This window comes from Gorilla gorilla, chromosome 12 (assembly GCF_029281585.2).
Source record: "Gorilla gorilla gorilla isolate KB3781 chromosome 12, NHGRI_mGorGor1-v2.1_pri, whole genome shotgun sequence".
Taxonomy (NCBI): domain Eukaryota; kingdom Metazoa; phylum Chordata; class Mammalia; order Primates; family Hominidae; genus Gorilla; species Gorilla gorilla.
The window spans coordinates 69,181,540-69,207,354 of NC_073236.2; the positions used below are offsets into that span (position 1 = coordinate 69,181,540).

Consider the following 25,815-nt stretch of genomic DNA (forward strand, 5'->3'; position numbering starts at 1 on the left):
TGATTCAGGGGACCGCTTTCCTTGAGCCAAGTCTTGGCAAGCGGCCGGCGAAACTCGCAGGTCCCTTTCCTGGCTGCGTCCCCAGCCTCCAGCCTTCCCCGCCCCAGAGATGCCCCAGGAGCGGCCCCTCGGTGTAGGTAACGGGTGCCCGGGCGGCTCCGCTCCGCCGCCTAGAGCCTGGAAGCCGCCACTGCGGCCCAGGACAATCCGGCTACGCGGCCGGCGCCGACCCCGCACGCTGGAGTCCGCTGCCGCACGGCGCTGGCAGTCGGGGGTGGTGTCTGAAGTCAGGCGCTTCCTGCCTTTTCGTCGGCCCGGGTGCCCGGCTCGCGCCGCCAGGCTCTGGGATCCCAGGTCGCCCCGCCCAGCAGCCCGCGCCCTGCTCGGTGCGCTCAGCGTCCCCGCCCCTTACCCCAAACCCCCACCCTCTGTGCCCTCAGGGGGGCACCCCCATCGGGACGGGAGGGGGGGTCAGCCGTGCCCCGGTCGCCGAGTGGCGAGGAGGTGACGGTAGCCGCCTTCCTATTTCCGCCCGGCGGGCAGCGCTGCGGGGCGAGTGCCAGCAGAGAGGCGCTCGGTCCTCCCTCCGCCCTCCCGCGCCGGGGGCAGGCCCTGCCTAGTCTGCGTCTTTTTCCCCCGCACCGCGGCGCCGCTCCGCCACTCGGGCACCGCAGGTAGGGCAGGAGGCTGGAGAGCCTGCTGCCCGCCCGCCCGTAAAATGGTCCCCTCGGCTGGACAGCTCGCCCTGTTCGCTCTGGGTACGTACGCCGGCTGCGGCGCCCCCTGCGCCCCGCGACACCCTGCTTCCCCCAGTCCCCGCCGAGTTCCCCTTTCCGGGGGTTTCTGCGCCCGCCTGGGAGAGTGGAGAGAAGCGAGTAGTCTCAATGGGTTGGCGCCTGGGAGGCAAGGGGAGTCATTAAGAATGACAAAGAGGGGACTGTCCGGTCGAGCGCCGAGGCTTCCCCGGGAAAGTGGCTGCCTGGGCCGTGCGTGAGAACACCTGGGAAGGGGAAGCAGAGTGTGAACGGGCTTGAACTTTAATCCGCCGCAGCTGTGTGTCTGCTCAGACACATGCCTACACCTACCTGCTTACCTGGCTGCCTCCAAGCCCGGCTCAGCCGGCGTCGCTGGCGTGTAGACTGGGCCGCCTCGGAACGGGGGCCGGCGTCTAACCCTCTGGCCGGGTCTTGCCTGCGCCCCTTTGGCACCCCCTGCCCACTTCTAAGCCCCAGCGACGAGCAGAGATGTTCAGGATCGGCAGAGGCGCCCTCGATCTCCTTTCAGAGCTCTTGAGCTTTGGGGGTAGGTTTTGGATTTTTGTGCGGATTAATGGTTCCTTTAATTAACTTCCCTGGGAGAAGTGGTTCGGTGTCAGCCGAGGGCAGGAGCGAAACCCTAGACCGAGTGTTGCCAGTTTCCTTTGAGTATGTCCTTGGAAATGAAGGAGGGATGGGAAAGGTGAGGGGAAGTTAAACCCCTCTCCCGGGTCGGGTCTGCGGAGCGGTGCGTTTTTTGGCGGTGAAGTTCAAGGGTCTGTCTGGACGCGGTGAGGGCGCAGCGCCGCGCGCCTCCTGGCCAATTCTTGCCCCTTGTGCTGGTGGGTCTCTCTGGTGTTGAGATAGCTGATCAACAGCTCAGGTGTCCTGGTTATTGCTAGTCTTCCGTGAAGTGAATTGTTCGTTCGATATGCCCCGAGTTTAACCCTGTATAGCATGCGGCTCGCTGCAGGGTGGTTAGAGTCTGTGGAAAGCCATGGAACTCCTCCCCAGAAATGCCCAGAGCCGCAGCCTCACCCAGCTCCATGTACAACTCCAGGGGGTTCGCGGCCCCGCCTGCAAGCCTGCCCTAGAAACGCTGATTAAAAACCGCAGCAGAAGGGGAGGCATCCTGTAAGAGAAATACAAGGCAGTCTTGGAACCGGATGCTCCCAGCTACACCCTTACCTGAAACTCACCAGCAGGTAACATGGGTATGGGAGACTTTTCCCCCACATTTTTGAAGAATTGCCTTTTTTGTGTGCATGTATTGACTGTTGCTCTGATTTAAATTTTAGAAAAAGCAATAAAACATTACCAATACAAGGGAAGCTTCCTGGATATAATTATCCCTTGTAATGTTTTTGCAAATAATAGTAGTAAGTAGTAGTAATAATAACAGCTGATGCTATTCGAGCATTTTACTCTGTGTCAGACACAGTCCAAGTGCTTTACATTTATTCATGCAGTTTTCACACCAACCGGATAAAGAAGGTGTTAATATTATTCTCATTATATAGCAGAGGAAAGTAAAGCACACAGGGTCCACAGTAAGTAGCTGGACCAGGATTGTCGAAGAACGTGGAAGGAATGTGAATATGAAAAGTCACCTAACTTGTGGTCATTATAGTCCCATCTCTCTTTTGGGACTTTGCCTTAAAGAGAGATTATGTGGAATACCCTGGAACTTGTTGTTAAATTGAGTTTCCTATTGAATTCCTGGGATCTCAAGGTGGTTATTCGGTAAAAATTAGAGGCAGGAAATGATGAAGATAAGCACATTTGAGTAAGTGTTTGAAAGCTGTCCCTACACCCCACACTCCCATCCCAGAATTCTCGCCCACAAAGACTGCATTCATTCATCATGTAATTTTTCTCTTTTGCCTGAATGTTCTTTTCAGCTTGATCTTTGTTTCCTTCTTTAAGAAAATGATGTATAAACTTTAAAAGATTGATCAATATGTAAAAGCTTGCTCACACAGTTCCAAAATGTGAGCAGTTGAAAAAAGTGGAGGAAAAAAAAAGGCAGGAGTAATTTACACCAGTGAGGACTCTTTTTATTTATATGTCTTTAAAAGAAAAATCAGAGCTGTGAGTTCTGTGCGTTTACTAGAGCTGCTGCCTCCCACATATAGCTTTACTTTGCACATTTCCTTCAAAGCTGCTTTCCCCTCTGATTTTTCTTAAATAGTTGAAGGCAGTTCCAGGAGAATCAACCAGTGTTCCATCGCTACCCAAGATCTAGGAAACCTTCGTGGGGCTAGTCTGAGAAGGAACTGGCTGTTAGGAGTCTCGGTTAATGTTTGATTACTTGGAACCTGAGCATTGATTAATGTTTTCAGTAAGAGAATGTGAAGACTGTTGCCCAAATGGCAACACTGGAAACATAACCCAGGTTCCTGTGGTGGCTGCCCTCCCATGTCAGGTTTCCATCACTGGCAGGCAGACCACACGGGGGCTTGGCATTTCCAGTTACATTTCCTCCTCTGTGTTCACAGAGCAAAATGTGTGATCTTGGGCAAGTTACTTAGCTTTTCTATGCCTTGTTTTTCTCACCTGCAAAATGGGGATATTAATAGGGTTGTTGAATATATTTAATGTATGCAGAAGGGTGCCTGGTATGTAGTAAGAGCTTAATCTTATCATCATCATCATCATCATTGTTGTTACTTTGAGCCCCATAGAATTCCAGACATCATTGCAGGTTATGTGAGTTGTATAACTAGGAGAGTTTGTAGGTTTTCATTTATCTCATCTCCATGCTCTTTACCATTCCTTAGAAAAATATCACCCAACCTAAAAACCTACCTAGGTAATTTCTGGTGAATATGATTTGGCCGATGACAAATTCAAGCAAATCTGGAGGGTTTTTTTGTTTTATTTTGTTTTTTTTTTTTTTTTTTTTTGGTTTTTTGTTTTTTGAGACGGAGTCTCGCTCTGTCTCCCAGGCTGGAGTGCAGTGGCGCGATCTCGGCTCACTGCAAGCTCCGCCTCCCGGGTTCACGCCATTCTGCCTCAGCCTCCCGATTAGCTGGGACTATAGGCGCCCGCCACCACGCCCGGCTAATTTTTTAAATATATTTTTAGTAGAGACGGGGTTTCACTGTGTTAGCCAGGACGGTCTGCATCTCCTGACCGCGTGATCCACCCACCTCAGCCTCCCAAAGTGCTGGGATTACAGGCGTGAGCCACCGTGCCCGGCCTGGAGGTTCTTTTAGACATCATGAATTCTTTAATTCTTTTTAATTTTTAATCCTTTTTAATTTTAATTATTCTTTAATTTTTTATGCAAATTTTTTGTATCTCCTTTAGTATTCAATGATCAGTTGTTTATGGAAGTTAGCACTAAGTTCCAGTTTTGTCATCTGTAAAGTGGGAATAATAAAACTGTGCCCACCTCACAGGCTGTTGTAAGACTCAGATGAGATGGTAAATATGGAAGCTATTTATAAAAAAAATAAGGACTGCACACAAAATGCAACTGATCTTATGATACAAAAATGGATTTTACAATCCAGAGATAAGCTTTATTATTTTTATGGCAACTCCTGTAAGTAAGGACCGAATGTGGACCTAAAGAATGATGTCATAGGAAATGAAGTAGCATTAAGGATGGGCAGAGGCGAAATAGATCACCTTCCCTGTTTAAGTCAGGACTGAGGGTCCAGTACGGGAACTGAAAGAAGACGTTTCTTTTCTCTATTACCTGGACGTGATGTCTTTCAGAGTAGACAGTGGAGGTTTTCCTAGGACACATGTTTTCCGTATTGGGCAGCCATAATTAGGGAGTGTTCACTTAGAACATGGGCTGTAAAGCTGTATATGGAAGCCTTAGAGGCTGAGTTTTCCATATTTGCTTTTCCAGATTTTGGGTTCCTCAGGATAAAGTGATCTTTCTATAAATACTCAATGTCCCCTGCAAAGGGGACTTTTCTTATAGGAATAAGTGATGCTTCTTGTTACTGTTACTGTGGCAACATATGAAAAATAGATGACTTTTCCATTAGGCCTAAGGACCTTTTCAAAGTGTGTCTTGAACAAGGTCCTACTCTTTGCACTGCCCTCTAAAAGGGATGGGCAACGGGAAGAGGAGGTTTGGTTAATGGAAATGAAAATGGCTTGTACACACTGAATTAGGCATCTTGTGCTTGGTGTCACACTCAAAACCTCTGTAGTATCTTGTACAGCAGGCCTTACATTGGAATGATCTGGAGGGCTGGTTAAAATGGATGGCCAGGCCCCCTCCACTGCAGTTGTGATTCTGTAGGTGGGAGGTTTGCCTGGCTAACAAGTTCCCAGGTGTGGCTTATGTTGCTGATGGGGAAAGGGCAGAAGGGACCCTTGGAGAACCACTGCTTTTCAGTCAGTTGCTGTTAGGGAAACTTTTGGCTTAACCAATTGCATGTTACCTAAAGTACGTTCAGACGCTTGTAAATGCCACCGTGAATTTACAAGCTATTATTAAAGGCACTTTAAGGCCTGTCGTGCTGACCAGGACAGAGTTAGCCCTCTTGCTGAGACCTCTTCATTTTAAGTGTTCTTGTTCTTTATCCATGGAAAATGTAACGATCCCATGTTATTAAACTTAAGCTTGCCAGTGCTAATCATGTCACCTTTTCCTTTGGATTACCAAAAGCTGACTGTTGTTTTGCTGCCGTTTCAAATATTTTTAATCACCTAATTAAAAAATATGAACATAGCTCTTTGCTAAAGGGCTAATATGTTTAAGACTGCACTTAGATAGAGGAAGATTGGGAGACTTTTATGGTGGCTTTTGGTTTTGTTTAGCCTTTTCTTCCCCCTAGGAAATGTCAAGTATAAAAATCTTTCATAGACTCAAGAAAGCCAGAAATCTACACTACCAAAACCATCTCTTAGGAGCTCTTCAGGTTCAAGGCACATTCCCTTTAGAATAACACTAAAAATATAGGTAAAAACTGGGTAAAATGGTAAATTATGTTAAAGATTACACATTTGTTGTACTGAGTATGACTTAAGAAATAAATAGTTGCTACCTGGGCTTAGAAAAAGTTGGAAGTTTATTGAGATGGAATTTAATGTATTTTGCTAGTGCTCTAAGTCAGAGGAAGCAAATTTGTTTCACATGGAGCTGCTCCCCTAATCAAGTGAGTTCTATGCCTAGCACTTTTTGTGCTAGGCTTTAATTTTTGTTGTTGTTGTTGTTCCCTTACTGTGAAAGGCTTTCCGTTTTCTTCACCTTCGCATTTGTACCCTTGAAGTATTTGCTGCTGCTTAGGGTTTCCTCAAGACGGAACCCCTTTATGTAACAACCAGGCTGCCATTGCTTCACCTGTTTTCATCTTGGAAAGTGTTAACTTTTCCAGCTGGGAACCCCGGTAGCAGAGCCCTGGCCCCACTGTGTTCTGGTTTGGATTAATGTTGATTGGTGCTTAACCTCTCTCCTCTATCAGTTTGACGGCTTCTTCCTCCTCACCTCTGTGTTTGGCAGCTCTGAGCACAGGCCGAGCCTCAGCAGGGACCAATAAGTATTTGATGACCTCTTGGGGACTCAGTGCAGGATACTCTGAGGTACTCAGTTGGCAAACACTTGGTGGTGTTCATGTTAATCCTGAAAAATTCTTTATTATGACAATCAAGGGTGGTTGCATATAAAGTCTTGCATCACTAATGCTGGTAGTCTTCAGGATAGCGTTTTATTGTTTTAAAAAATAGATTATAATTTAATGTCTTCACAATTGCAAATCATATTTTTTCTCTAGAACACTTGGAAAATTAAGACAAGTGTAAGAGAGTGTTTTCATGACCTATAATTCCACCACTGAAAGATAACTGATTAACATTTTGTTTTAGAACCTGATGGATCTATTCTTTATAGTATACTATCTATCTATAGATATACATCTCTATATATATCTATAGATAGTATATATATAGATAGTATATATTGTATAGATAGTATACTATATTATATATAATAGTATACTATCTATATATATAATATAGTAGTATAAGTATAGATAGTATACTATCTATACTTATTCTATTTTTATACTATTATATAGATAGTGTAAGTATCTATTCTTTAAAAGCATATATGAATTCCAGTGGGTTCACACTGTTTAATGTACTTGTTTTTGTAACTTAATCTTTCATAATAGTTTTTGTTTGTTTTTCGTGTTTTTTTTTTTTTCTTGAGATGGAGGCTCGCTCTGTTGCCCAGGCTAGAGTACGGTGGCACGATCTAGGCTCACTGCAACCTCTGCCTCCCAGGTTTAAGTGATTTCCAGCTAATTTTTGTGTTTTTAGTAGAGACAGGATTTCTTCTTGTTGGCCAGGCTGGTCTTGAACTCCTGACCTCAGGCAATCTGCCCGCCTCGGCCTCCCAAAGTGCTGGATTACAGGGTGAGCCACCGTGCCCAGCCAACAAACATTTTTTGAGTCATTAAACATTCATCTATAGCATTTCTAGTGGCTGGGAAATACTCCCTTGACTACATTTGTTGTAACGACTTTTGAAGCACTTTGACCATGTAGATTTTTCCTATTTGTCACTATTATGAATAATCCACACATTGTTGTGGGAATGTTAACCGATACAACATTTTTTTAAAAGTCAGCGAGGCAATAGCTACAAATTTTAAGTGGGCATAACTTCTAAGTCATCAATTTCACTTTTTGATATATCCTACATAAATACATGTTGAAATGTGCAAAGAAAAATGTAGAAGATGGTGACTATTGAATTGTTTGTAAGAACAAGTTGCTAGTACCACACTGCTATAATTATTTAAGGAGATTTCTTAAATCCTTTATTTTTCTATGTCAGTACATTGATTTACTGTGTAGCTATTTAAAAGATTTAGCTATTAAAAGGTTTTCTGGCCAAGCAAGGTGGCTCACACCTGTAATCCCAGCCCTTTGGGAGGTTGAGGCAGGCAGAGCACTTGAGCCCAGGAGTTCAAGACCAGCCTGGGCAACATAGTGAGACTCCCACCGTGGCTGGATCAAAGATGGCCAGATAGGAACAGCTTTGTCTGCAGCTCCCAGTGAGAGACTCCCCACAATCTCTGCAAAAAAAAAAGAAAAAAGAAAAATTAGCGGGGTGTGGTAGTGCATGCCTGTAGTCCCAGCTACTTGGGAGGCTGAGGCTGGTGGATCACTGGAGCCTGGGAGGTCGAGGTTGCAGTGAGTCATGATTGAGCCACTGCACTCCAGCCTGGCCCTGTCTCAAAATAATAATAATAATAATAATAATAAGGTTTTTCACTGGGATGGAGAGAGGGAGCAAGTGTTGAAAAACTATCTATTGGGCACCATTCTTACTATCTGGGTAACAATGAATTGTACCCCAAATCACAGAATTACACGATATACCCATGTAACAAACCTGCACATGTACCCCTGAATCTAAAAATAAAAGTTGACATTAAAAATAAAAATAAAGTAATGAAGGGTTTTCACAATACACTAAATTTAAAAGGGCAGGTTCCAGTACTATATGTATAGTACAGTGTCTTGCTCTGAATTGGTTAATTTTTTATAAGAAGCATATATTAAATCTATAGTGCCTAAAGTCAAAGAAGTAATACAACAGGCATTCTTGTACAGAAACGTTTGGCACATCTTGTAATATTTAGAATAAATTTCTAGAAATTGGCCTTTTCTCTCACTTTCTTGATCTTCCATAACACTGTAAGTTAGATTTAACATTTGCCAAGTTGATTGGAGAAAAATGATCTCAGCCCAGTTTTCATATGTAGTATTTGTTAGGGTCAGTAAATTTGTTGGACATTTGTCATTTTGCTACTTGCATCTTAACATTTAAAAATTTTTTTCTTATTGATTGATCATCCTTTTCTTGGAGTTTTATAATAACACTTTATATGAAAAGAATAGTAATCCTTTTTCCGTCATACATTGCAAGTATTTTCCCCCATTTATTTTTTATCTTTTACTGTTTTGTTTATGGTATTTTGACATACCTAAGGTTTTTATTTTTATGTAGCAGAAACTATGCATCTTTCCCCATTAGTGTTCTACCTTTACTTATATATTTAGAAAAACCTTTTCTTATTCCAAGATATGCCAATATTTTCTTACTTTTTTTCTTGTAATTCTTTAGTGATCTCATATATTATGTTGAAATATTTTATCTATAATTTTTCTAGGGTATGTTGTGAGATGTAACTCATTTTCATTTTTTGAAACAGTTAACCAGTTAGCAGTCTAAAATGCTATTTATGGAATAATCTACCCTTCCCCCTGTGGTTTGAAATTCCATTTTCATCATATGACAAATTCTGTTTTTTTTAAACAACTAAAACCGGTTCTTTGTAAAATGATAAGATCTGGGGCATACTGTGGCATAGGAACTAAGCTCACAAGACTTGGACTCTCACAGTCTCTGGATTCAAATCTCAGTTCTGCCCTACTAGCAGTTTAAAATGAGACACAATATGCTTTCTTCTTCTTCTTCTTCCTCTTCTTCTTCTTTTTCTTTGTCTTCATCTTCGTCTTCTTTGTCTTCTTCATCTCCTTCGTCTCCTTCATGTCCTTCATCTCCTTGGTCTCCTTCCAACATTTTTACAATTTTTAATTCTTGTGGGTACATAGTAGGTATATATATTTATAGGGTACCTGAGATATTTTTATATATAGGCATGCAATGTGTAATAAACACATCAAGGTAAATGGAGCATCTGTGACCTCAAGCATTTATCTCTTGTGATACAAACAATCCAATTATACTCTTTTAGCTATTTTAAAATATAAAATTAAATTATTATTGACTATAGTCCTCTGTTCTGCTATCAAATACTAGATCTTATTCTTTCTAACTATTTTTTGTACGCTTTAACCACCTCCACTCCCACACCACCCACTACCCTTTCTAGCCTCTGGTAACCATCATTCGACTCTGTCTCCATGAGTTCAATTGTTTTCATTTTCAGCTGCCATGAATAAGTGAGAACATGTGAAGTTTATCTTTCTGTGCCTGGTTTATTTTCATATGCTAAATTCTTAAGTATTGGAATCTGTTTATGGAATATCAGTTTGGTTCCATTATTTGGTATTTTGGCCCTTATTGTGAATTTGTTCACTCATTTATTCTACAAATAATTACCAAGCACCTGTTCTGTGCTGGGACCACTTCTAGATGCTAGGGATTCAGCCAAGAATGAGGCAGAGTTCCAGTTCTCGTGGACCTGTGTTCTAATGTGGGAGACATTTCCCCCTGCTATCTATTCTAATTGGTTATTGCTGGTATATAAAAGCTTTTTTTTCATATTTATATCTTAACGAGTTTTGTTAATTCTAATAGTCCTTCAGTTGATCCTGTTAGGTTTTCTAGGTAGATGATCATTTAAGCTTGAATAATAACTTTGCCTCCTTCCTTTTAATATTTTAATCTCTTATTAAATATCTTATTTTAATCTTTTATTAAATATTAAATTATTAATATTTGAATCTCTTCTTACTTATAGCATAGACCAGGACTTTAAGAGCATGGTTTCTTAAAAGGCAGTAGATATCCTTGTATTTTTCATGGCTTTACGGGTAATGTTTGTGCATTTAACAGTTAAGTTTATGAAGCTGACTTTTTGGTTATATATTATATATACACATATATTGTTTATGATGTTAAAATATGTTTCTCATCATAATTTACTAAAAGAGTTGGCATTTTTGTTTTGTTAGTTTTTTAAAGCAGGAGGCAATAATGTGTGGGTTTTTTCCCTCAAATGTTTTGAGGACATTGATTGACTCAATTATGTTAAAGCCACCTTTAAATTCTTGAAATAAACTCTTCTTGGCTATGTGGTATTATTCTCTGTATAAACTGCTAGATCTGCTCCATTATGAAGTATTTGGGGCTTTGTTTTCTTTTTTAGATTTTGATATCAATATTATGTCAGCTTTGTAAAATAAATTTTAAAGCATCTCATCTTTTTTGTGTTCTGCCAGTTGAAGTATCAGGATAACCAACAATTCTGTGAAGGCTTGAAAGAAATTGCTAAGAAGCTTCTGGCCTGGTCCCTTTTTAGTGGTCAGTTCAAATTTTCTACTTTTTGAGTCAGTTTTGGTAATTACATATTTTCCTCACAATCTATTCAACTCAAATTTCTAAAATGTTAGCATAGATTTATAAATGAACTCCTTTTAATTAAAGAAACCTTTTTTGTATCTGTGGCCCCAGTTAAGGTAGTCTTTTTTTTTCTTTTTTTTTTTTTGAGACAGAGTCTTGCTCTGTCGCCCAGGCTAGGGTGAAGTGGCGCGATCTCAGCTCACTGCAACCTCTGCCTCCTGAGTTCAAGCAATTCGTGTGCCTCAGCCTCCCAAGTAGCTGGGATTACAGCTGTGTACCATGCCCAGCTAATTTTTGTATTCTTTAGTAGAGACGGGGTTTTGCCATGTTGGCCAGGCTGGTCTCAAACTCCTGGACTCGAGATCCACCTGCCTCGGCCTCCCAAAGTGCTGGGATTATGGGCATGAGCCACCATGCCAGGCCTAGTAATATGACTTTAACAAATGTGAAATAAAGTAAGTATCAAGGCCCCCAAGATAAGACATATTTTAAAGTTTGTTTTTCTTTATGATATTTAGGGGGGGAAAACCCTTCTTTTATTTTTAAGTTTTCTTTTTATTTTTTTTAGGTGGAATTTCACTCTTGTTACCCAGGCTGGAGTGCAATGGCGCAATCTTGGCTCACTGCAACCTCCACCTCCCGGGTTCAAGCGATTCTCCTGCTTCAGCCTCCCAAGTACCTGGGATTACAGGCGCCCGCCACTACGCCCGGCTAATTTTTGTATTTTTAGTAGAGATAGGGTTTCACCATGTTGGCCAGGCTGGTCTCGAACTCCTGACCTTAAATAATCTGCCCACCTTGGCCTCCCAAAGTGCAAATACCCTTCTTTTAAATAAAATTGAAGGAAAAGTTTCATAAGTAACAGTGTTCCCATAAGACCAGGTAAATAACCTTAGTTTGTCTGCATACGTGCATATACCACAGTTGTTATAGCAATGCCACTTCTGATTTGGAGAGTATATGACATTGTAATTTGTAGCTGAGGCTGCTAAGCAGCATCTTGATGCTTTGTTAAACTTTAAAAAGCTTAAAAACCTCCAAATACACCTTAAAAACCTCCAAATTTACCATTGTGTCCATTAGGTGCAAAACCAATGCTTATATGAGAGAATTTATTGTTGGTTGGTTGATTTTGTTTATTTTCTGCTGTGTTTTTAAAATCAGCACTTCTAGGTTAAAATATTAGATTCTTACAATGAGACCATATCTTCAGCTTGGGTTCCTTAGGGGCTTTAGTCTGAGTTTGAATGAGGTCAGTAAACAATTCTCCTAGGCGCTGAGAGGATAGATATATCTTTTCATCATCTCTTGCCAGGCCTGAGGCATTCTCTTTGTAATTACTGTACTTCCAAGAGGCAGAGGAGATTAACTGGCTAATAGTTCAGGTAATGTCGTCACACAAAAGCGGCTGAAGCTGATAAACAAGGTTTGCAATTACAGACTTTCCTCCCTTCCCTCTCCCAGTTCTTAGCAACTAACAAGGAAAACTCAAATTTATGATATATATATTTTTTGGGGGTTGACAGAGCTTAAGATCTGTAACTTCCGCCATGGCAGCAGCCCTGAGGAATTGCCAAATGAATTATGGTGGCCATAACCTGTCCATCTTATTTGTCACCGAGTGCAGTTGGAAACTTTGGCTGGAACCCTTCTCACCACGGGATGGTTTCTGGGTTTTAAGTTTTGCAATGGAGGATCGCATCATCAGGCCGGTCTGCGTGCTGTACACACTCCCTGCCAGCAAATTTCAACAATGACAGATGTTTTTTGCACATAGCAGACCTCGGGTGTTATAATTAGGGTTTCAGGGGATGAATCATAGGTCCCTGAACTGGAATGAAAGCAAGCCTGGGGCCTGAGCAGTTTTTAGGAATGTGAGGTAAACTCATAGATCACACAGATGGAGAATCCTTCTGGATCTGGACTCTCTCTGAATCTCATCAAGCACTCTCCTCCCCCAACAAAGAAAACCCTCAAAACCTCAAAACAAGCACACCCCTGTGCTGGCCACAGCGCCGGCCTCTTCTCATTCATAGAACACGTGCATCCTCTGCTGCCATCTCCCTGTGTGAGCTCTTCACAACACACTCCTTTTCCACCAGCCTCAGTTCAATCCTGCACATTGTTTTCCCAAAATGAAGCAGAAATCAGAATCTGCAAACAGGGTGTAAAAACACCCCCAGATTGACTCACCAGAGACATCCTCTTACTAGATTTAACTGCCAGGTGTCCTGCCAGCCTTCTTTCTGGGCAAGGATACAGATATTTGTATAGTCATTTTTTTCCCTTCACAACATTGCTAGCTTCTGTTTTAAAATCTGCTTTTCACTTACAGTATATGGGGAAAATATTTCTGTGGCAAACATATAAATATATCTATAAACTATTAATTTTTAATGGCTAGGATATATTCTGTTATACAACTCTTATCACTTATTAATCCATCGCTATTGATGGAGATATAGATTGCTTTAAACTTTTAAATATTCAAACCTGAAATGAAAATTCTTGCCACTGAGTTATTATCAGCATTTTAAAATTATTTTCCATGGATGAATCATGAGAAATTGATCACTAGGTCAAAAGTTTCACACTTTTTTTGTCTCTTAATATATTTTGACAACAGAAAAGCTGTACACATTTATACTTCTGTTGTTTATGTGTGAATGGTTGTGAATATTTTCATTCTCTAGACTTTGCTAATTCTGTTGGCAAAATGGTATCTCATTTTAATTTGTATTTCTTTGGTTTTCAGTAAGATTGAATGCTGCTTCATGGTTGAGTATGTAAATTTATTTTCTTGTGAGTTACCTGTTTGTATCCTTAGGCCATGTTTTGGGTAGGTTAGTGATTTTATTATTGATTTGTAAGCAGTTTTTAAAAATACACGCTGAAAATATTTTGTCATCTTGCCTTTTAAATTTATGTGAGTTGTATTTAGGTTTACTAAAAGTGTAATTTTTTTGTTTTTAACCTTAGGGACTAAAAATCTGTTCATAATCCCTTTTTGATTTCTACTTTTGTGTAATACTTAGTCTTGGGGTAGAAAGGATTTTCTGTGACTCTTTGATCTCTGATTTCCCCTCATACATTTATGTAGTTACCTTCAAATCTAAATTTTAATTCTTTAGGTGTGGATTTTGGTGTAAGATGTGGGATAAACATCTAACTTGCCTTTTTGTCAAATAATGATCCAGTTATTCTAACATCATTTATTGAATGGTTTATTCTCCACTCACTGATCTCAAATCTCACTTTGTCACTTGATACATTCTTAGGAGTACTCGGGTCTGTCTGTCGAGTTTCTGTTCTGTTCCATTGATCTAAGGATCATGGCTATAATGAACCACTCTTATGAGTTGGAATGTGTTATTGCACTAGAAAATTAAGGCAGAAAATATTCAGGACCAAGAAGATAAAGTGTATTCCAGTGGATACCCATCACTTCTAACCCTCATAATGAGACCTTGACTTCCCTCCTACCTAGGTGGTGTTGAAGGGAAGGATTACTTACCACGTTTCTCTCCCTGTTCTCTGGCCATTCTCTCACTTGGCCAGAGACTGGTGGGCACTGGGTCTTACTGTACTGAAAGCATGGTGAACCTGCTTATCCTCTCTCCTATTGTTTCTGGAACTTGGTGTTTTATAAGAATTGGGCCGGGTCATGAGGCAGGCCTGCAATCCTCCACATTGTGGTGAACTGAGACTGTCTATTTTCATGTCCCCTTCTCAAATGGGAGTACTAGTGTAGAGTATGCCATGGCATATGTGGAACCACAGACCACACCTGGCACAGGAACAACTAGAGAATGAAAAAGGAACTTAACTGGCAAGTCATAACATTGTTTTCTATATTAAAACAAACTTAGATGTGTTAATGAATAGGATGCAAGATTGAAATATCAAAGTTGTCTGGCTGTGGTGTCTCACACCTGTAATCCCAGCACTTTGGGAGGCCGAGGCGGGCAGATCACTTGAGGTCAGGAGTTCAAGACCAGCCTGGCCAACATGGTGAAACCCCAACTCTACTAAAAATATAAAAATTAGCTGGGCATAGTGGCAGATGCCTGTAATCCCAGCTACTCGGGAAGCTGAGACAGGAGAATCACCTGAACCTAGGAGGTGGAGGTTGCAGTGTGCTGAGATTGTGCCACTTCACTCCAGACTGGGCGACAGAGTGAGACTCCACCTCAAACAAACAAACAAAAATATCAAAGTTAATTTTTAGGATAAAAGATAAGGCTTTATGTAAATTGTGATTTTTTTTCTTCCATTGGATTGCTTCAGGCTGTGTTCCCAGACTAGAGGGATAGGTATGAGTTCCCTCTCTCTGCCATTTTACGGGGGTTTTGATGGAAAAGTTTGAGAAGTATAGGCATACCTCAGAGATATAGCAGGCCCAGTTCCGGGCCACCACAATAAAGCAGATATCACAATAAAGTGAGTCACATGAACTTTTTGGTTTCCCGGTGCATATAAAAGTTATGTTTACACTATACTGTGTTCTATTAAGTGTGCAATAGCATTATGCCTAAACAAATTACATACCTTAATTAAAAATACTGTATTGTTAAAAATGCTAACAATTATCTAAGCCTTCAGCAAATCATAATCTTTGTTGGTGAAGGATCTCACCTTGATGTCATTGGCTGCTGACTGATCGGGGTTGTGGTTGCTGAAGGTTAAGGTAACTGGAGCAATTTCTTAAAAATAAGACAACGATGAAATTTGCCACGCTAATTGATTCTTCCTTTCATGAAAGATTTCTCTGTGGCATGTGATTCTGTTTGATAGCATTTTACTCATAGTAGAACTTCTTTCAAACTTGGAGTCAGTCCTCTCAAACCCTACCACTGCCTTACCAACTATGTTTATGGAATACTCTAAGTCCTGTGTTGTCATTTCCACAATGTTCACAGCATCTTCACTAGGAGTAGATTCCATCTCAGGAAACCGCTTTCTTTGTTCATCCAGAAGAAATAACTCTACATCTGTTCAAATTTTATTGAAATTGCAACAATTCAGTCTCATCTTCAGGCTTTACTTCTAATTCCAGTTCTCTTGCTATTCCCACCACATCTGTAGTTGCTTCCTCCACTGAAGTCTCAAACCCCTCAAAGTCAGTCATCAGGGTTGGAATCAACTTCTTCCAAACTCCTATTAATGTTGATATTTTGACCTACTCCCATGAATTACAAATGTTCTTAATGTCATCTAGAATGGCGAATCATTTCCACAAGATTTTTAGTTTACTTTACCCAGACCCATCAGCAGAATCACAAATCTGTGGCAGCAATAGCATTATAAAATGTAGGTCTTAAGACCTGAAATTTGAAATTGCTCTTTAATGAGCATGGGCTGCATAGTGGTTGCTGTGTTAGCAGTCATGGAAACAACTTTAAGCTCCTTGTACAGCTCCATCAGAGCTCTTGGGCGACCCAGGTGCATTGCCAATGAATAGTAACATTTTGAAAGAAATGCTTTTGTTTTCTGAGCAGTAGATCTCAACAGTGGGCTTAAAATATTCCATAAACCATACTGTAAACAGATATGCTGTATTCAGGCTTTGCTGTTCCATTTGTAGAGGACAGGCAGAGTAGATTTAGCATAAGGACTTTGGAATCTTGAATGGTAAATGAACATTGGCTTCAACCTAAAGTCACCAGCTGCATTAGCCCCTAACAAGAGAATCAGCCTGTCTTTTGAAGCTTTTAAGCCAGGCATTGACTTCTCCCTAGCTACATACATCCTAGATGGCATCATCTTCTAATTGAAGGCTGTTTCATCTGCACTGAAAATTTATTGTTCGGAGTAGCCACCTTCATCAATGGTCTTAGCTAGATCTTCTGGATAACTTGCTGCAGCTCCTACGTCAGCACTTGCTGCTTCGCTGTGCACTCTCAAGTTATGGAGAGGGCATCTTTCCTTAAACCTCTTGAACCAACCTCTGCTAGCTTCCGACTTTCTTCTGCAGCTTCTTCACGTCTCTCAGAATCAAAGAACCTAGGGGCTTACTCTGGAGTAGGCTTTGGTTTAAGGGCAAGTTTTAGCTGGTTTGATCTTCTTTCCAGACCACTAAAACTTTCTCCATAACAACCATAAGGCTATTTTGCTCTCTTATCATTTGTGTGTTCACTGGAGTAGCACTTTTAATTTTCTCCAAGAACTTTCCCTTCACATTCACAACTTAGCTAATTGTTTGGAGCAAGAAGCCTAGCTTTTGGCCTATTTCTGCTTACAACATGCAGACTTCACTAAGTGCAATCATTTCTAGCTTTTGATTTAAAGTGAGAGACATGCCACTCTTCCTTTCACTTCAAAACTGAGAGGCCATTGTAGGGTTATTGTTGGCCTAGTTTTAATATTATTGTGTCTCAGGGAATAGGGAGGCCTGAGGAGAAGGAGAGAGATGGAGAAATGACTGATAAATGTGTGTTCTGACTGCTCCATTGATCAGCTAAGTTTGCTGTCTTCTACGGGTGTGGTTCATGGCACCCCGAAACAATTACAATAGTAACATCAAAGATCACTGAGCACCTGTCACCATAACAGATATTATAATAATAATGAATTGTGATTATTACCAAAATGTGACACAGAGACACGAAGTGAGCACTTGCTGTTGGATAGATGCCACAAACTTTAAATTTGTAAAAAAAAAAAAAAAAAAAAGAAAAAGAAAGAAAGAAAAAAGAAAACAAAACAAAAAACCACAGTATCTGTGAGGCACAATAAAGCAAAGTTCTATCAAATGAAATATGCCTGTGCTATCCCATGTGGATGACTAATTTTCAGATACTCAGCACAGAGCAAAACAGTAACTAAAATGAATCACTTCATCTTTCTTCTGTTTACTTTGCACCTAATTGGCTCTTCTCTTTCTAGTTTCCTAAAGTGGAAGCTTAGCGTATTGATTTTAGATGTCTCTTCTTTGTAATATATTCAGTAAGTGCTATACATCTTCCTCTAAGCACTGCTTTTGCTGCATCCCACACATTTTGATAAGTTGTATTTTTATTTTCATTTAGTTCAAAATATTTTTAACTGCTCTTGAGTTTCCTTTTTGACCCATGTGTTGTTTAGAAGTGTGTTGTTTCTTCTCCAGTACTGGGGGATTTTTCAGCTGTCTTTCTGTTATTGATTTCTAGTTTATTTCCATTGTGGTCTGAGAGCATGCATTGTATGATTTCTATTTCTTTAAATGTGTTAAGGTATATTTTATGGCCCAGAATGTGGTCTCTCTTGGTGAATGTTCCACAGGAGCTTAAGAAGAATGTGTATTCTGCTGTTGCCAGAGCTCAACTATGTCCTTACTGGTTTCTGCCTGCCAGATCTAACCACTTCTGCTAGAGGGATATTGAAGTCACTACCCATAATAGTGGATTCCTCTATTTCTCCTTGCTGTTCTATTAGTTTTTGCCTCATGGATTTTGACACTGTTGTTAGGTGCACATACACATCAAGGATTGCTTAGTAACTTCGTCATTCTTTAATGATTCAGAAGCTATTTCTGCGTCTCTCAATAAAGGTCTTCTCTAATAAACTCTTTATGCTCATGTGATACCTGTAGTTGACATAATCTCCCTCAGTACTTGTGAATGAGAAGTTCCAGTGAGTTCAGTTTTCTTCCTGACTTAGTTAAACAGAACTCTGCTCAATTTTAACTTTAATTGTGGAGAGAGAGAAAAAAAGCATTACTCCAATGTCCTGGACAAGCATTCTACTAGGGTCAAGATAATGGGGCTTTCTTTTATTGAGGTCATAATTTCAAATAAATTCTTTTTTGAATCCTCTATGGGTTGCAGAAGATTTTGGCTAACAGACTGGTATTGCACCAGTGAACCACTTCAAAGTTAGGGATTTACTCTTAGGAAAACAACATCAATTCACTATGTAATACGACCTTATTTTCTTGTGAAGTGTCTCTTTCCCATACGGTGCAACAGAGGGAAAAATAAACAATACAGTCCTTTCAACTAAATTGGATGTTTTGGATTTCAGATAAAAAGCAGGGCATTTTTCTTTTAACAGTGAGAGCAGAGGCATGTGGAATATCTATGCTATCATCCCATGTAGGATATATCTAAGTGATCAAACAGTAATTGTGATTTTTGTGAACTAGGCCTAATGTAACATTTGGTGCTTAATTCACCTGAGGTAGCTACTTTCTTTACTTAATGCTTATAGAGGCAATGGAATGAATAACAAAACTAAGATCAGCACGAAGTGGGAGATGCTATGTATCTACATATTTATTTTGGTGATTTATTTTGTGGATTGTGCACTTTAGTAAACATTTAACTATATATTAGATACTTTGTTGGGTCTGGTGTTATTAATGCAAAGAGAACCATGACCTAGCCCTTGCCCTCAGCTCCTGAATTTTTTATAGATCGTGGCAGGAGCAGACACACAGTTTTTTACAACATGGCATGAGGTACACAGTGGACACCTTGGGCACCTTCTTGGTATGACAGGGCAAGGGTGCTTTCTTCTAAAAGATAATGGCCAATAGTTAGAAGGTTGCCTGGCTCATAGTTCTTCCAGTACCTTACATATTGTACAAACTCCTTTAACCCACCTAGCAATCTTATGAGATATGGTATCTCCATTTTAGAGATTAAAAAAAAAAACTGAACTGAGGCACAAAATTGTTAGGTGACTTGCCCAAGTTCCCTCTGCAAGCAAGTAGCAGAATAAGGATTTGAGCCCAGGACCCTTGCCTGCCATCCTAGCCATGCTGCTTCCATTCTGACTCTCCATATCAGCCTGTGGAAGGCTGTCGATGCTGAGGTGCCTGGAGTTGTTTGTGTGTGAGAGCACCATCGTGTAACAGACTTGGGCTAAATGCAGCCAGACTTTCAGACAGCCACTCTCCGACATATTTACCATGATGAGAGTAATTCCCACATAGGTGGTTGTCATGCTGGTTAAAAAGAAATACTGCCCTTCCCAGTGCTAGGAAATATCATTAAAAAAACAAGTATGGTAGAGTGGTTTTTTCCCTCCTTCAGTCAACAGTTCAGGTGTTCAGATGATCACAAGAGGCACGCTATTTGACATATTTTATTATGACCAAAGAACCTCTAATAATAAATTCATTAATGGGGGCTTGTTTGCTTTTCTACCATAATTTTTTTTAAAGGTGTTTGATTTGAAGAGTGATCTGTTGATGTAGGCAGTCTGTCCCCCAGTGAGTGACATACCTGGAAGTCATGGGGCACATTGAGCCACAGCCCCTGGGGCACTGGCTTCACCTCCTCCTCATCACCCTCTCCACCTCCCCACCAACATTTCCCCCAAACAATGGCAGAAGGCTGCAGAGTCTTTAACACTTTTACTTTAACACTTTTAGTTCTTCACAGTCCAACTAAAGATAGAACCTGCGAGAGCACAGTTGCTAATAGCTGGCTTACTTTCAGACTTGTCCCCACCAACTTTAGCGATGACATGAACCTACAAAAAGCACAGGCATTTCCACTGACTTGAAGGAACAGCAGATGAGAACAAAAATAGCATTTGCTCTTTTACTTGTATGTAAGAACTTCATTCAGCTGGCAGCATTTTTGGGTGGTCTTTGTACCTCCGAAGAGTGGACACTTCAGTATCTGGTTCGGGTCTGCATCCCCAAGTGTTAGAGCAGGGCCACAGTGTGTGCATTCTACAAATGTTTGTTAAAGGTGTATTTTTTTTTCCGTTAGATAAAGAGAGTTGTATGCATTGGCAAACAGTGTATTGCTAACACACAAAACAACCAGTGAGACAGACTTCTTTGCAATGAATGAGCTTCTGGGGAAAAAAATGTGGATTTTAAACATCTGTCTCTTATTTAAAGGACCTTATGGTCTTCCTTTAGGAGAGTTTCCCCTTAATTTGCTTGTAATTCCAAATCATTCACATCTCTGAATCACTTGAAGCAGATTACATCCACTGCAGGGCCCACCCCTTCTCCTCGACAAAAGTTGACTACTTATTAACTGTGTTAACACAGTTAATTTGTTAACAGTTAACAGTTAACACAGTTAACACGGTTAACAAGACCAGCAGCCTATCCAGCAGCCTATCCTGCTGGTCTGTCGGGGAGGAAGAGTTGATGTTTTCAGAAGCCAAGAAACTAACCTATCTCCTGAGATTTAGACACACAGACATTAGCTTCTTTTAAAAATTCTGCTGCTCAGACCAGAGGCCCTTGTGGTATTTTCTGCAGTTTTTGTCCACATTGCACTAGAGGCTTCCTTGATCTTCATCTGGGTCAGCTAATCTTTGTGACCCACAATCTAAAATTTTTCTTCCTCATCTGATTGATGTGCTTCAGTTGTAACATTCAGCAGGCGTTGGGGGGTGGGGGTAGGGGGAAAAGATTTAACATTTTATAACAGAGCGGTCCCTTTGGGTCGAAATTTCTTCATCTTTTCAGCTTGTACCTCAGAACACAAGGAGTCCAAACTGCACAGAACTGGTGAGTGATAACAAGGAAAAGACTCTGTTTTCCAGCAGTAAAGAAAATAAACCGCTGGGCGTGGCGGCTCACGCCTGTAATCCCAGCACTTTGGGAGGCTGAGATGGGTGGATCACTTGAGCCCAGAGTTTGAGACCAGGCAATATGGTGAAACCCTGTCTCTATGAAAAGAAAAATACAAAAATTAGCTGGGCGTGGTTGTGTGCATCTGTCACCCCAGCTACTTGGGAGACTGAGGTGAGAGAGTCACCTGAGCCCAGGGAGGTCGAGGCTGCAGTGAGCAGTGATTGTGCCACTGCACTCCAGCCTGGGCAACAGAGTGAGGCCCTGTTAAAAAAAAAAAAAAGAAGAAGAAGAATATACACTTGCTTAATTATTCAGAGATATGCTTCACCTACAATCAGGGAACAGCACTTTCTGGCTGTTTTTGGCTCCTCTGGGGGAGGAACTGCCTAAAGCAGGGAGAGGGTTCTGCTCTAGCAGTGACTGTTCACAGGCCACGTATGGGGATGGGCTAAGAGAGGATGGGCAGTTTATCTGAGTCCCGAGCCTTGAGAAATGAACCACAGGCGTGGGAGGGTAGTGTATGTTTTTTATCCCAGTAAATAAGATATGATATGCATCTTCCCTTGAATATACTTTAAACAAGGCAGGCACCAGCCGCCCTTGTGAATGAGGAAGAGGATTGTGTTGGAAAGGGAATCCGTATCTTTGTGTGCATGCTCCTCTTCCCTGAGCCAAGGCCCCAGAGGCTGGAGGCACAGCCAAGCATGCCTGCTCTCTGGGGGCTGTGATGTCATCTGACTCCACTGGGGGCAGAGCAAAAGTAGATGAATGGCCTCCCTGCTTGGCCTTGAAGATAAAGTCATTAACTTTGGGAAAACTCATGTTTAGGTTCCCAATAAGATAATTAGAAAGCAAGAACGAAATCTGGATTGTTCTAAACTCCCTAGCTATGTGCTGGTTTGGGTTTTCTCTATTTTAGCTTCTCCCATAAATGGTTTCGTCGCTTTCAACTGGTCTGTTTACCACCTGATGAGCTATTTTCAGAGGCTTCACAGGCAGAAATTTTCTGAAAATCTGGAACTTTGTTTATATAAAAACCATTTGCTTTAAGGAGGTAGATAGATTGGTATGAATAGCTGTTGATATTCTTGTGTACTGCCTCCCTTATACTGGGGGGGAAAGAATCCACTTTCATTTTGTAGTCAATACCAACGAGGGTCTCTGGATGACCTCTTGCTCCATTGGCAATAATTTTGTGTGAGTATGTGAGAGTGTGGGTGTGTTTCAAGTAGATGTTTCATTTCCTACTTCATGGACTTTTTATTTCACCTTTCCTCTTGCCCTTGTGTTCATTCTCTGCAGTGACATTCAAGGGTTGATCAATGTTTTCATTGATGACATACTTTACCCTTAAGAGTCTCCTTCGCTTCCCTCTTTTTTTCCTTCCACCCACATCCTTGACATAGCAGCAGATATTGTTTGAAGTAAGTGGGAAATATTCCATCTTCTGTGACAACTGTGATCATTTGGAAGTGGCTGTTTAGAAGGACTTGGAAGCTGCATCTGAGTTCAGCAGGAAGTAGTGCTGTGATCAATTAGTAATGTCTGCTGTGGGTTCTGTATGGAGGTGGTGATACAAGCGCAGTGTATTTGCATTCTTGCTTGAGATGGTGGACTCTTTTCCTTAAGAATGAGGAAAATATATGTTTCTAAGAATTAGTTGAAGGTGTCCCCGCTTATGTTGCTTATATCTCATGGCTTTTTATTTTTTTTAAATGCAGTACTTGAGGCTTTAAAAGGTGTTCCATAAATCTAGTACCATAGCCATGGAGAATCACTACAGAGTCCTGTTAGACAGGATTGGCTTCCCAGCAAGGCAAAGAGCCCATGAGGGTGTGGACTGGTATGTTTGAAACCCTTCAGGACACACTGGGGTATTTGCCTCCCCTCGAAGTAAGAGGCAAAAAAACACAGCTAATGGGACTGACCATACTCTGTGTGGACGTTCAGGTCTGTCAACTTTGGGCCCTTGTTGAGTTATCACATGAGTGTTCTGTCTGGCTCTTAGTCAGAAGGAACACTGCCTTCTACCTTTTCTTAGAGGGGAGGACTCCTTTCCCTGGAGGATATAGGGTATGTCTCAGTGCTCCTGCCTGAGCAGCCAGTTCAGCATCATCACACCCACTTCAGTGGGGGTGGCTATCTCTGTTAAACTCTCTCCCACAGGTGCAGTGTGGAGATATAAAGGAAAGTGGAGACCTGGGGCCTCAGGGATTGCTGCAGAGGTGGTACATTGAGGGCATAGAAACCTAGAGGAAAGCACAGTCTTGGGCTGGGCATTTGCAGCTTGCACGTGCTCTGGTACCAGGCCAGCACCGAGCCTGTTTGCTTTGCTCCTTGTGGACCCTTCACCTCTGAGCTTGGGTTGCTGTCAGACCTGCCTGCAGGTGGTATTGCTGAGGTCTGTGCTGAGCTGGATGAGACACTGTGTGAGCTTCCAGAAAGCCTTGGGCATAGCCGTTGTCATCTGCAGGCTAATTTCTCCTGGGTGTTTAATGCATGTCTCATAAGTAAACCTGGGGTTACCTTAGACCAAGGTTGTCCAACCTGTGGCCCATGGGCCACCTGTGGCCCAGGAGGGCTTTGAATGTGGCCCAACACAAATTCATAAACTTTCTTAAAACATTACGAGATTTTTTGTGATTTTATTTTTAGCTTATCAGCTATTGTTAGCGTATTTTATGTGTGTTCTTATTCTTCTTCTTCCAATGTGGCCCAGAGAAGCCAAAAGATTGGACACCACTGCCTTAGATGGAGATCCCTGGGATCTGCCTGTGAATGACCAAGGACAAAGCCTTCATTCCAGGTGGCAGCATCCTGAAGTATTAATATTTCAGGGATGGTGGGCAGACCCTGGAAGGGAACTTGAAAGTGCTTTAGAGAAGTTTTAAACTATCCAGACCAAGATAAGATTTACTCATGTAGGTCTGACTCTCACAGGAGTTGAGCCTGCTAATGGATATCTCTAAGCCTGTGTTCCTACTTCTTCATGTTTGCTTTTTAAATTTTTTTGAGGGAGACAGAATCTCCCATCTGAGGTGGTCAGGAAAGGTTCTTGCACACATTGGTACTTGAACTGGCCTTGGAGGTTGAACATGGCCTAGGAAGTAGAAGGAGAAGGCAGGGAATAGTATAGATAGAGGCAGAGGGAAGAATGAGGCCAAAGTATACCCCTACATTCAGTCCCTCAGGAAGTTCTGCTGGCTCTGTTTCTGTTATGTTCTATGTCTGACAACTCTCATGTCCCAGTGGCCACCCCACTGTGACCTTTGCCTGAACTTCTGCAGTGATCTCACCCCATTCTTCCAGTTCCCACTTGTGCCTCCTTAAGGCCTCTTCTGTCCCCAGGACCCTGAGTGTCTCTTCTGACACATGCATCAGATGTTATTGCTCCTCTGCTCAAAGTCTTCCAGGGGCTGCCCAGCTTGGAATAAAGTCCAGGCCCCTAGTGCTCCCCACTGGAGGCATCTGCCCCAGCATCTCTCCAGCCTCATTTCCCAGTGTGCCCTCCCCCAGCCCCAGCAGCCGCCTGCTCTTTTCTGGGACTGGCGGGGGATTCACTCCTCAGGACCTTTGCACGTGCTCTTCCTCCAGATATTTCCAGGTCTGGCTCCCTCATTTTATTCAGGCCTGTGTCAGATGTCATCTATTCAGAAAAGACATCCGTGATGACTATTTATCTATTTACACGCATCCGTGATGAAAAATGCTCCAGTGTCTGCGTTATTTGTTGGAGAACTGTCATCACAGAAAGGTTGGAACAGTGTCTCCTTACTCCAGATGGAAATCACCTAGATTCCACAAGGTGCTTATAAAGTGCTGCTGCTCAAATAGGAGAGTCCAAGTGTTGTCTTCTGTAGTTCATGCCCCCTGGATGTCTCTGCGGAACTGCCCGGCAGGTTTGGCTTGAAAAGAAACAATTCACTCAGCAAGTATTTGCTGAGAGCTTGTCTATGTGTCAGGCACTGTTCTGGGCAATGAGAATACGGTGAACCAAAAACACTCCCCTCCACCTCACACACCTGACTTGGTCCCAAGGAGACAGAAAACAAACAGACATACATACCATAAAATGTCAGGTTGTAACAGTGCTGGGAACAAAGATAAAGCCAGGGATGGGAGTGAGCTGCTTGCTACACATTTTCACCAGAGGTGGATGCTGGACAATTAAAAGCCCCCGTCGTCCCACCCAGTGCTCTCTTGTTCCTTTCTCTCCTGAAGTGTAAGAAGGAACAGGAAGAGGAGGCTGGAAGAGTTCTGTGTAGCTGTAGCTTCATTTTATGATAAAGGCCGTGTCTGATACCCACTTGGGAGCCCTCCCTTATATAGCTGGAGGGTCAAGAAGTTGAATTAAACCACCCTTGTAGTAACTCTTAGGTTCTGCCCTCTTGGTCACAGAGCTCACTGACAATAGATTTCTAAAAATTGTATTGATAACTTATCCCCAGCCGAGAGCCAGAGCGCCT

At 41.8% G+C, this 25,815-nt stretch overlaps 1 protein-coding gene across 2 annotated transcripts in view; it reads left to right on the forward strand.

The window, feature by feature from the left end:
* The first annotated feature begins 237 nt into the window (after positions 1-237).
* TGFA (transforming growth factor alpha) overlaps positions 238-25,815 on the forward strand; it is a 106,995-nt gene continuing 81,417 nt past the window's right edge. The window contains exon 1 of one of the 2 annotated variants that reach the window (XM_019021595.4): positions 238-758. In XM_019021595.4, the coding sequence (XP_018877140.1) occupies positions 719-758 (40 nt within the window). In that variant the 5' untranslated portion in view covers positions 238-718. The remainder of the gene's footprint in view (positions 759-25,815) is intronic. The other variant, XM_019021596.4, reaches the window with a different exon arrangement.